The sequence below is a fragment of the Tamandua tetradactyla genome, chromosome 8 (assembly GCF_023851605.1).
Source record: "Tamandua tetradactyla isolate mTamTet1 chromosome 8, mTamTet1.pri, whole genome shotgun sequence".
In the NCBI taxonomy this organism is placed as follows: domain Eukaryota; kingdom Metazoa; phylum Chordata; class Mammalia; order Pilosa; family Myrmecophagidae; genus Tamandua; species Tamandua tetradactyla.
In genome coordinates, this window is record NC_135334.1 from 38,624,782 (window position 1) to 38,637,809 (window position 13,028).

Genomic DNA, 13,028 nt, shown 5'->3' on the forward strand with positions numbered 1-13,028 from the left:
TCTCAGTGGCTATGCCTACTATGGCTATGTGTGAAATATTATATTAGATTTTTCAGGAAAGCCCTATACTTCTTTTTCCTCTAGCCTACTAAAGACCAATGTATAGAATGCTGTTCTGCCTACGTTAAATTAAAATAACAAATATTTCAGCAGTTTTTAAGTTATAGAAGGCTCTAAACTTTTGGCATCTTATATGTTATTAAACACTGCTTGGTAAATCGCTTTATTATGGAGCAATTCCATAGTCAATCTTTGGTTTGCTGGTGAGGTATGATGATAAGTGTTGACAATTCTACCAACCCAACTGAAGAATTATTCTAGGCATTGCATAAGCTTGTCTTTTATTCGTCTGAACACTTATTCATTCACAACTCTAGGTTAGATACTAAGTACAGAGCAAGATGATTTATTCAGTTTAGCCTAAATATGGGAATACAGGTTTTTGTTTTTATGAAAAGACAAGTTCTTTTAAGGCAGGTATTACATACGCATCTCATGGCCATAGCATTCTTACAAAAGTAGGTAAGGAAAAGATAAGATAACCATAAAATACTACGTGAAAAAATTAACAAAATTCTATGTATTTAATTAAGCATAGATTCTTTTAAATAATGTAAAAAAAATTCTCACCCAACTGAGACAATATTTAAAATAAAATTTATCAGTTTATAATAATACCAAGCAACTTCCTCTAAAAATTCTGATATACTCTCATGCAAAAGATCATTTATATCAATAGATTTGTCTACAGCAGTGATTTTCAAATGTAAATGAAATCCCATGCAGAAGTTAAAAACTAAAAAAAAAAGCTGAATTGTCTTTGCTGAAATAAGGATGAAAAATCTTATCTTCTGTCATCTCACTGCTTTCTTGGCAGCTACTCCTGAAATATTTTCAAAGAAACAGTTGGACTTCAGGAAGTCCAGTTTGAAAATCAGACTAAAAAGGTGTTAAATTTTGCAAAGACATGCTGTCCCCTTAAATTTTTCCTTTCCTACAGCTCAACATTTCTAAATTTCTTCAAGGTGTTCAATCACAATATATACATAAATACATAGTATGCATGTGCATGTGTGTGTATGTTAGTGTTCATGCGTACGTATGTATTTATGTATGTGTTGTGCATGTGTGTGTATAGTCTCATCCTCCCTGGAGATTTTTGGCTCCCTCCTTCAATCTAACTCAGTTAGCTAGAATGCTAAAACATTGGTTCTTATAAATCGTTCTCTAATTTAAAACTATTACTTTCTTTGCAGAGTTGTATACTTGTTCATTTCAGCATAGCTGTGAAATTTTCTAATCTAGATTGTTTAGAATCTTCTGTTTACCTAGGACTTTACACTGGCATGTTTCCTTAAATAATGGCAGCTACATATTCTGACTGATTTGGCCTCATTTGTACACAAAAGAATATATATATAGCAAGATGGCCATTTATATACAGTAAAAAAAGAACAAGCTACATGCTATGAGAAAGCAGGATAATCTTTACCCTTTGTTGGGGAAGTAGTAATTGGAATGGGACAGAAGGTGGGATTCTGGGGAGCTGATAATGTTCTGTGTTTTGATCCTGATGCTGGTTACACTGATGTGCTCAGTATATAAAAATTCACTGCACTGTACATTTATGATGTGTACTTTTTTGCATGTACTTTTTTTTCAATTTAAACTTCAGACAATAGAGATACAAGATTTGTTGAGGTACACTATCTGAATTAAGTATATAATAGATATGTAGTAAAATCGATTTGCTTAGTTTCACCCAGTAGAAGGTAAGCTCTAGAGATGCACCACTTGATATGTAATAAAATCTATTTGCTCTGTTTCACCCATTAGAAGGTAAGCTCCAGAAATGCACCACTTGATCCAAAATGCCTAGAACAGGGTGCATCCCTGAGAAGGTGTTCACTTATATTAATGAATGAATAAATGCATGAATAAAGGATACTGAAAAACAAAAACAGATGGAATGCTTAATAACACAATTGATAAGATATTCTAAGAGAAATATATTTTATATTAGTATTTAAGCTTTTGTTTTTTACAATTATATGGCTGAAATGAAGAAATTTTCTTTAAAAGTATTTAGATGATGGCAAATGACACAGTATTGAGAGAACTACATAATTGAATATATACCTTTAAAATTCATTAAAAATGTATAATTATAATATTGCATGTAATAAATATATTATTTGGGCATTTGTACAAATACAGGTTTGTAGCAAAATAAACTAGAATCAAAATCTTTGGTCTATATATAATACTATTTTCTGGAAAATAAGGTTGTATTCTAGGAAGTTTTTATATGCTGCCTTAAGGCAAAAAGCTAGAGCTTGCTAAAATAAATACATGTAAACAAAAATGTTTCCTGTGAAAGACAGATAAAGTAAATCCTTCTGGTATTTAGATATGCTTTAAGTGTACAAGTAAAAAGTGAATATAGATATTTTAATTAATATTTGACATCTATATTTTTCAATAGAACAGAACACAGTACACTCATGCCTGCTATGAAGTAGCAGATTCTCCCATTCCAGCTCTTCACAGCAATCCTACATTCTTTGAATTTTCTTTGGCTACACTGTAGATTTGGCTACACTGTGGCCTCATATCATTATAATTACCAGCCAATTTTCAATAAGTACCTGAAAGTTAATAGGACCCTTTATTTGAATTTAGAGAATCAGGCCACATATCGGAATGACAAATAACAATTCACACTGTGAATGAAAATTAATTGTGCATTTAAAAGGAAACAACATATATTTAGCAATGTAAAAAATTACTCAAATATATATTTGGTAATAGATTAAAAATGATTTCTTTTTACCTACCAAAATGCTGCAGGATTTTGGTAGCGATAGGGAATATGGAAAAACGTTTTTCTTGTTCTTTTGGTTAAATCCATCAATGACTGAAGAATTAAAAAACTGTTTCAGATATGATTGGAGAACTCTAAGATCAAAGTAGTTATCTATTCGTCCTCCATAAATAGCATTTTCAAGTAAACCATGAACAAATTCCCATTGTACATCTTTGGTACCTATAATTAAAAAAAAATGCTGTTATTAATTTCATTTCTAAAATATTAACTAACTTTCTGGGCTCCAGTTATACTGATAGGATAGAACAATATAAATTTAATACAACTAAAACAGTCCTTAAAAATGCTCATTAATATTAGTAATAACAGCTAATATTTATTGAGATAAATAAAAAAATGTATCACATATTTTATACATACATTTAAACATCATAACAAAAATAGGGGTATTATATTATCCCATTATACAGATAGAGAAACTGAGGCATAGAGATCTTGAGATACCAATATCCTAAAGTTATACAATCCCACATATATGGAATTGGAAATGAAGCACTCTGAAAATAAAGCCTTACTCCTAACCCTTATCAATAATGTCTCCTTAAATTGGAAATTCCTTAGAACAACCCATCTAAAACTATTATTATACAATGTTTGATGAAAAATTCAGTTTATAAAATAATCTGATTAATAGGGAAATTCTACAACATTCATACATTATATTCTTGTAAATGACATGATTTTATACTGTCAACTGTCCATTTTCTATTCCAATAGAAGAGAAATGCAGACATATAATCATGGAATTTTTTTCTACAATATATTATCTCATTTTGCAACAGAGACATCCTCATAATCACAGTCCAGTGTAAAGTTAAAATTTATGAATAAAAACTAAGGACAACTGAAAATGTGAAAATGTAGGAAGCATATAACTACATTTAAACCAGCCAGTTAACTTTACTGCTAGCATTACTAGTCTAGTTCTATCTTACTATTTGAAAATTCAGAGATAATCACTAAAATTGGTGGCAGTATTACCATATGCCTTTGATCAAAGGGATTTAGGCTGCTTCATGCAGGGCAAAAATATCTATAAGGTAGAAGACTAATTAAAGTTGTTTTCTGTCTATATTTTACTATCAATAGTGGCTAAATAGCTATAACACGGGTATTCAACAGGACTCATACTCATTTTCTCTTTCTACCTTGATGCTCGCTAAAATACATTAGTAATCGATACATTAGTTATTGATAAGAAGACCATTAGGACGCATAAAAACATTAATGTACCTTCCATTACAGAAAAGGCTATTCTGTGAAATATTTTAAAGAATTTTACCCTGAAAAACGAAATAATGTTATTTTTCTTCTTATACTCATTGTTTTCAAGATAAATTTTACTTGATTAAGGAAAAAAGAAAATTGACAGAGACAAACATTATAGTAGCAATATTAATACTAGCCAACAGTTATTGATAGCTTACTCAATATATTAAATTTACTAGGTATTAAATGCTTCATGTGACCCTTGCATTTAAATCTCTCAAGAACCTAGCCAGTTGAGGTAGTACCTAGCATTACTCTCATTCTATAGATCGGGAAACTCCGGCTTAAAGTTTAAGAAACTTGCTCCAGGTCATACAGCTATTTAATCTCTATACTATATTGTCTCCTATAAATAGAACTTTTCTCTCTTTTTCTGGTTTAATTCTACATTTGTGAAAGTCCCTTAATATCATGGCATTTTATAATCATAAGATTATACAGTTAGATTTTTACAATAAGATTCAGTATCATTTTAAAGCATTTATTCCTTGTTCACCACAATTCAACGTGTGACATATAATTATACTATGCTATTAATTTAGACCTTTAATTCTATCACAAGCTTGAAACACAATGATACACAAATAATTCAAACTCTCTGTGTTTCTTAGCTGTAAAAGGGCACTAATAATACCTTCATCCCCAGTATTCACAGTGGTATTTGAGAATCAAACAAATGTTTGAAAGCATTTCCTTCTATGTAAGTTAAGTCTTGGTGCATATCCTCAAAAAAATCCTGCAACAAAATAAACAATAAACACAACAGCTCATGGAAGTCAGGAAAGTGGTTACCTTCAGCATGGAGCGGGGAATATTAGGTGGCATACAGAAAGCTGTATGGAGTGGGGTGGAGGATGCTTCTGGAATTCTGGTAATATTCTCTTTATGGATTTCAGGCTAGTTACAAAGGCTAGTTTGTGAGATTAATTCATATAGTTGTATGTATTTGTAATCTACTTATTCTTAATAGCTATATATATGCTATTGCATCATTATATATACTTTAATCTTGATGGACACGTGGGCAATTTTCCATTTGGGATAATTATGAATAATGCGACTATGTCTTTCAGTGAATGTATGGATGTTTTTCTATTGTGTGTATTTTGTGAAAATTTGTTGAACAGTACATTTATGTACCCTTTTCGGATGTATAGTCAAAAATTTTTTTCAATAAATAAACAAAAACATTCACTTAGAATACCTTTTGGCATTAGCTACTAACAATGAACAAATGCATACCTTATGGCCCAACAATTTCATTCCCAAAATACACACAATAGAAAAACATCCATACATTCACTGAAAGACATAGTCACATTATTCATAATTATCCCAAATGGAAAACTGCCCACGTGTCCATCAAGATTGAAGTATATATAATGATGCAATAGCATATATATAGCTATTAAGAATAAGTAGATTACAAATACATACAACTATATGAATTAATCTCACAAATATAATATTGATTGAAAGAACCTACACACCAGAGAGTATATGCCATTTGATTCCAGCTTTAGAAAAAGTAATCTATACTGTTAGGTGCCTGGTGTTTATCCCAGAAACAGGGTGACAGTGACCGGAAGGCATGCCGCATGAGGTAGGGTGGTTTCTGTGATATTGGTAAGGTTCGTTCGGTTTCTTGATTGAGGTGCTGGCTACATGAAATGTGCTCAGTTTGTGGAAACTCTTCAAGCTGTAATCCTATGATCTAAGTAGTTTTTATACCTATATTATATTTATTAGGAAGTTTTTTTAATCTTTTAAATACATAAAATAAAATGAATACTGGCACATCTGGATGTCTATCCTTATCCTTTTGCAAAACACATAATTTCTGATGTGTCATTGACTCAACAAACGTTAATTGAGTCTATAAATAGTAAATATGACAGGCAACAACCTTGTTTTAATGATGATTACGTTCTAGTAGGAAGAAACAAGAAACAGGAATAAACAAGTTACTATCAGGTAGTACTAAATATATTAAAACAATAACACAGAACAAGTGGGTAGAGAATGACTGGAAGATTACTTTAGATTTGGTAGCAAGGAAAAAGTCTTTTTGAAAAGAATACCTCTAAGCGCAGATACGAATGAGAGGAAAGCCATATAAAGTTCTAGGAGGAAAGCATTTCAGACAGGAAGAAGGGCACCTACAAAAACATTCAAATGGGAATAAGCCTGGTTATCGAGAAAGAGAAAAAGACAAGTGTGACAGCAAGTTTTAGATAGGCTAACTATAAATGTTTTTATTTATTTATTTATTTTTGTAAATTTGTCTACTGTAGAAAATGTTTTGAAAGAATGCTAACGTGGAAGTAAGAATATCAGATAAGAAGCTCTGGCTTGGACCACCAAGGCATCTGTGAGTTGAAAGGAAGTGGACAGAATCATGATGTGATTTAGTGATGCAAGGGACAGAAATTGCCAAAACACTGAACGTTGGGGATAAGAAAAAGAAAAGCAAGAAGATTCAAAGGTTTTGAGCTTGAACAACTTCATGAATGGTGCTGTTATCTACTGAAATGGGGCACATTCAAGGATAGTGGCTTTGGTAAGGTTGGGGGAGAAAGGGGGAAATCAAGAGTTCTGTGTGTAGAACTTAGTTTTGAGATTCCTGTCAACATGGTCTCTTCTCTAATTCAGCACTGATTTAAACTCAAGTATAATCTGTGTTGGCCCCACATAATACAATGCAGGGAATTGGATTTCCCATCTTCAAGAGGCAGAGAGCTAAAGGGCTTAAGGGGATCAGATTACATAGCCTTTTTTACCTCTCTTTTAAAATCACATTTGTACCTTGATTCCTGATTACTAATTAATAATTCAACCATGATTCTAAAGATTCTTGGCACTGACTTTAATCTATTATATTCCTCAATTTTGACAGTTCCCTGAAAGACATCTGAAAAATTCATTTGAAGCCTGAAACTTCTCAAGGCCACAGAGTAAAGGCAATGTCTTTCAAGCTTTCTGATTCCTGACAGATACAGATGTTATCTCATGAGTTACAGCAATATGAATGAATGACCACAATAGATAATATAAGAACCCTCAGTTAACACAAGCATGGTAGTTAGGACATAAGAAGGAATAAGAGTAAAAAGCAAATTTTATGACAGAAAGATAAACCACTCATGGGGAAATCATGTTGTTAATAAAGCCTCAAATGAAATTTTTCATTAACACTAGAGTATAAGTTTTTATCATTAGAACTTACCATCAAAAAGTCTGTCAATAATGTTGTACCCAGCACGAAGATCTGATAAAGAAAACTCATAAAACTTGGTCCAACCCTGTCAAAACAAATTTTAAAAATATTAAAGAACTGAGCAGTATTCAAAGATATATATGTATGAATCAGTGTCCTCAAAATCTTAAAATGGAGTGTTCAAAATTTGCTAAATAAATACAACTCAAAGAATTCTAAAATAAAGATAATAAACAATAAATCGAAAGTAATATTAAATTAAGAAAGAAATTTGCTGACCTCCTACAGCATGCCAAGTACTCTGTAACATCAAATTAGTTTTTATTATTTAAGTATGTGGTACCATAGCCACATATATGGAGAAGACATTACAATTATACATTTTTATACTACATACATGTATGCACTGAGATATTTTCCCATAATTTTGTCCTTTAGAACTATAGATTTTCCCTATAAACATGAAAACAAATATTACAAAAAAAGGCCTAGTGATGCAATGGTGGCTCAGTGGCAGAATTTTTGCCTGCCATGCCAGAGACCCAGGTTTGATTCCTGGAGCCTGCCCACGTGGAAAAAAAAAAAAGGCCTAATTTTTAGATAGTATTATTTTCTGTACATTTGACCCAGAAAGCATTCATGTTGGCACTAAAAGAAACTGCAAACTTGTAGTTAATACCTACAGTACCTATGTAAAAAGAACATCCTTAAAGCTCTATAATGTATAGAGAACAATATGAAGCATAATTGAAAATAATTTCTACGGGACTTCTATTAACCAAAACTAATTATTTCTACACAAATAAAATATGTTTAAAAGCGAAATATAATTAGACTTGAATAGTATTTAAGAGCACTGATACAATGAAATTAATTCACTAATTCATTCACCATTCAAAAATACTTATTAAATGTATATAATAGGTAAGGCTCTAGGGATATAATAATGAATAAAAAGGGTAATATTCTACCTTCATGTAACTTTCTGTCTAAGGTGGTGATGTTGGAATGGGGGAGGAGTAAGAGGGGTGGAGATAATCAATCACTCAAATGTTACACACTATACCCATAATGTGTTTGATGGGAAGAAACATACTTTGTATAGATAAGAAAAAGAACTGACCTAATATGATAGGGTAGGAGAAGGTTGCCCTGATTGGGAGAGGGGTAGAATAGATACAATGACAAAAGTAGATGGGTTTGAGAGCTAGTTAGGAGAATAAAATTGACAGAGTTTTTGCATTGGATCATAATGAAGAATGAAGATATCAAAAAGAGAACACTAGGAATGATTTCTAGGTTTATGGCTTATTCAAATGAATGGTAGTGTTATCCACTGATGAGTGTGAGAAAGAATGTGAAGTTTGCAAAGGATTATCATAAGATCATTAAACAAAAGCATTCAACAAAAACTAATTGAGGACCTACTGTATACAAGGCACTGTTTGGTTTATAAGAACGTAGCAATGAACAAAAGGGACAAAATCTGTGTTACTGATCCAAGATATATGGATTTTCTGGCACTTTTGAGACATCCAATTGGAAAGCTCAAATAAGCAATTGGGTATATAAATCCAAAACTGAAGTAGATGTATAAAATTAGGGTCACTAACATTTGAGTAGTGGTTAAAATAAAGGATATTATGAAAACCAGAGATTTTACCTTCACTTACTAAATTACATTATCCCTAAGAATTAAAGACCTGTAAGGAATTCACTGAACAACTGTTAACAAAATCCCTATAATATTTTAACCAAATGTTCTACCAATTCAAAACAAGATCTTATTAATAATGTATCATATTATTCTATTAGACCTCATTTGTGAATATGTTTAATTTTAAACAGGTTTTTTTAAAAAAGACCTTAAAGTTAGCCAGTATTTATAAAAGCCGCAAATCAGAAAACTTGCTATCAATATTATGTAATACTAGCCATTTACAATTGATTGTCATCTAATTATCTAAAAATTAACAACAGTAGATATGATTCCATTTACAACTGATTGTCATCTAATTATCTTAAAATTCACAACACTAGATATGATTTCTAAAATAAGAACTGTCTCTATGTATCATAATTACTGAATAAAATTTGAAAGGTGACTTTGTTATTTGGTTCCTAGTTTCTGACAGAAACAATGTTGTATTTTGTAGAGGGATTGCCTAGATAGCCAAATCCTATTTAGCCCACCTGGAAATCAAGGCACTATGTTACAAGGATGAATGAGACGAAGCCTGTTGTTGTCAAGGTGCTCACAATCTTGTAAGAATAACAAATATAAAACAAACAAAACTGGTATTAGAAGATAAGTACAATTTTAGAAGTAGGTACAACATTTATGTTAAAATAGAGAAGTTAATCCTGCAATTAAGTATTATAGCACTGCAATGAAATATAGCAGAAAATAATCTTTTACTAACACAGGGAATGAAAACTGAGTTGAATTAGCAGGGGTTCATTATCTCTAAAAGATGGGACTAATGAAAATCAAATAAGGAAAATAGATAAAATAGAGTTTGTGGAGGGCATAGAATGTTACTAATAAATGGTCTCTAACAATTAATGACATTCTATATTTTGTCTACTTTTACTTTCAATTTTAATGATTTTCTTGTAAGCAGAGTGTGAAAAAAAGTGACATTCTCAAACATATTTTGTGGGAAAGTGAATTTCTGTATCCTCTATGGAGAGAAATTTAGTAATGTTTATGAAGCTTAAAAAATAAACATATCCTTTGGCCCAAACACTCCACATTTAGGAATTTACCACCATGAATAAGGGTAAAATGAGGGCACTATAGAGATATTTATTGCAACATCGTTTGTAATAGCAACAGGTTGAAAGAATATATATGTCCATCCAACAACACAAAACTGATAAAAATTATGTACACAGAAATAATAGAAAATAAATAATTTTAATTAAGCATTAAATACATATAAATTCAATAACATTTAAAAATTAATAATAGAAATTATTAAATCTCCAAAATGTATTACTTAAGAAGTAAGGTGCAGAACTTTGTGCTACCATTTGAGTTCAAAGAATATGTGTACATATGAATATATAAAATGTGTTTGTATATTTATACAATATTTCTGAAGGACACTCAAGAAATGGTTAAAAGTGGAAGCCCTCACAATAGATACTGGTGTCAGGAAGATAAGTAGGGAATGAGATTAACTTTTCACTGCAAACATTCTTATAACTTTTAATTTTACATTAAAAGATTGCGCATGTATCACCCAATAAAATATAAAAACCAATTTCTTTAAAAATAGGTACCTTTCCTTTTTTCAATGAAGATATTTAACATTACCACTAGTCTTCATGTATCAGTGAGGATTAACTGAAACATCAGGCTAAGGATGGACGTCAGAGTAGTCAGGGGCAAAGGCTTTAGAATAAGGTAGACCTGTGCATTTCTAGGCGTTAACAGCTTTTTAAAAAATATTTTTATTGACAAATCTTCATATATATACAGTCCATACATGGTGTGCAAACAATGGCTCACAATATCATCACATAGTTGTGCATTTATCACCATGATCATTTTTAGAACATGTATATCACACCAAAAAAAGAAATAAAAAGAAGAAAAAATTCATATATCCCACACCCTTTACCCCCCTCTTATTGACCACTAGTATTTTAATCTATGCAATTTATTTTATCCTTTATTACCCCTATTATTTATTTATTTTTATCCATATTTTTTTACTCATCTCTCCATTTGATGGATAAAAGGAGCATCAGACACAAGGTTTTCACCATTACACGGTCATGCTGTAAAAGTTATAGTGTTATACAATCATCTTCAAGAATCAAGGCTATTGGAACACAGCTCAACAGTTTCAGGTACTTCCCTCCAGCCACTCCAATGCACGATAAACTAAAAACGGATACCTATATAATGTATAAGAATAATCTCCAGGATAATCTCTCGACTCTGCTCAATAGCTTTAAGGTATGATTCCTTGAGCAAATTACTATCATTGAGATTCATTTTCCTCCTTCATAAAATGAAAATAAGTGTATTTTCCCTTTAAGTGTAGTATGCAAATTAAATGAAACAACATATTGCTATTATTTACTTCCTCATCCTTCGACAAATATTTAAGGCCTATGTGCCTGACACTATGTTACTTCTAAACATATACTATTTCATTTAATCCTTAAAACAAACATTAACATGAACATTATTCCCACTCCACAGTTGAGGAAACAAGAGTTTAATGGAGTTGAAGTAATCCAAGTCATACAACTAGAAAATTCTAGAGTCAGGATTCAAACTCAGGTGTAACTTCAAAGCCCTTGCTTCTATTTTGATATGTAAGGGAAATGGAAAGAGAGGCTAAGGGTAAAGGTGCCATTCTGAAAAGAGATTTTTCCAAAAGACATGCATCCAGTTCAGAAAAAAAGAGGATGGAAAAAAATTAAGGATGGGAGAGTGGTGCAATTTACAGCTGAGATTGGTATTTGGCAAGAAAAAAGGTGTACCGGTACCAGCTAGAACTGTTCTGGAAATGGAAAATGCAATTTATTGGTGGTGATAACAATAACAGGTGAGGTATTTGATGGGAAAGATCTTGATGGATTAAAGACCTCAAAATAGTCTACTGTGACTAGGAGTAAGTAGAGCACAAATGAGAAAGGTCTGAGAAGACGCTTAAGATAAGCAGATCTTTCTTTCTGGACAATGGTAAGGAATTTTTGCAGTTTTCCCAAAAACAATAGCATGCCATTTGATGGGCTTTAATCAGTTTAGTGAAATTACCAAAATTACATATTAGAAAGATAATTAGGGCTGATACATGAAGAAAGCAAGAAGACTAGTAAGAATACTATCTTAGCAAATAGTAAGGTGATGGGGTTTAGAAGAAATGAAGAGAAGTGCATATATTCAAACAATATTTTGGAAATAGAATAGACAGGATGTAGTAGTAGATTGGGTAGGGAGACAAAGAAATAAGAACATTATCAAGAATGATTCCTGGGTTTCTAGCCTAAGGAGCTGATGGTTGTTGATGCCTTTTCCCAAGAATGCATTCACTAACAGAAAAGCAAGTATGGGGAATTCAGTTTTTGAAGTTTGAGATACCTTTGAGACATAAACCATAAAAATGAGAGCTAACATTTTTACTTATTGAAGTCTTATTATGGCTCACATATTGTTCTGAATACTTTAATTCAAGGAGATGTCAAATAGATAACTATATATAGTTTGGAAATTTAGCACAAAATACTAGATAGGAGATATAAATGTAAGAGTGGTGAAGAAAATTATAAAGTAATCTTGGCTATTTATATCAATTTGTAAAATTATTCTAATATAAAATATATAGAATTTAAAATATATACAACACATTTTCTTAGTTACCTGTGGAATATAATTTCTTCTTTCTTGACATGCAGCATGAAACCATGCAAAGCTGAAGAGGGCATGAGCTCGATATATATTATCTTTTTTGCTAATTTGCTCAGGAGTCCAAGATTCATAAGTGCGCATTAAATTCTTCTTCAAACCTGGAGGTGACTTGAGAAAAAAAATTGTTTAAAATATTACAAATAAAATAAATCAGTGTTTAACACATTTGAGAGTATACTTTAATGAAGAAAATTTTTCACTACTTACCAATGTGACAAATTATT

The 13,028-nt window shown here is 31.4% G+C and overlaps 1 protein-coding gene across 2 annotated transcripts in view; it reads right to left on the reverse strand.

The window, feature by feature from the left end:
• The window catches only part of DYNC2H1 (dynein cytoplasmic 2 heavy chain 1), a 522,264-nt gene that overhangs the window by 152,655 nt on the left and 356,581 nt on the right, over positions 1 to 13,028 (reverse strand). For both annotated transcript variants that reach the window (XM_077113112.1, XM_077113111.1), the window contains exons 79-81: positions 12,757 to 12,912; positions 7,383 to 7,458; positions 2,838 to 3,046 (exon numbers count right to left, since the gene is read on the reverse strand). In XM_077113112.1, the coding sequence (XP_076969227.1) occupies positions 2,838 to 3,046; positions 7,383 to 7,458; positions 12,757 to 12,912 (441 nt within the window). The remainder of the gene's footprint in view (positions 1 to 2,837; positions 3,047 to 7,382; positions 7,459 to 12,756; positions 12,913 to 13,028) is intronic.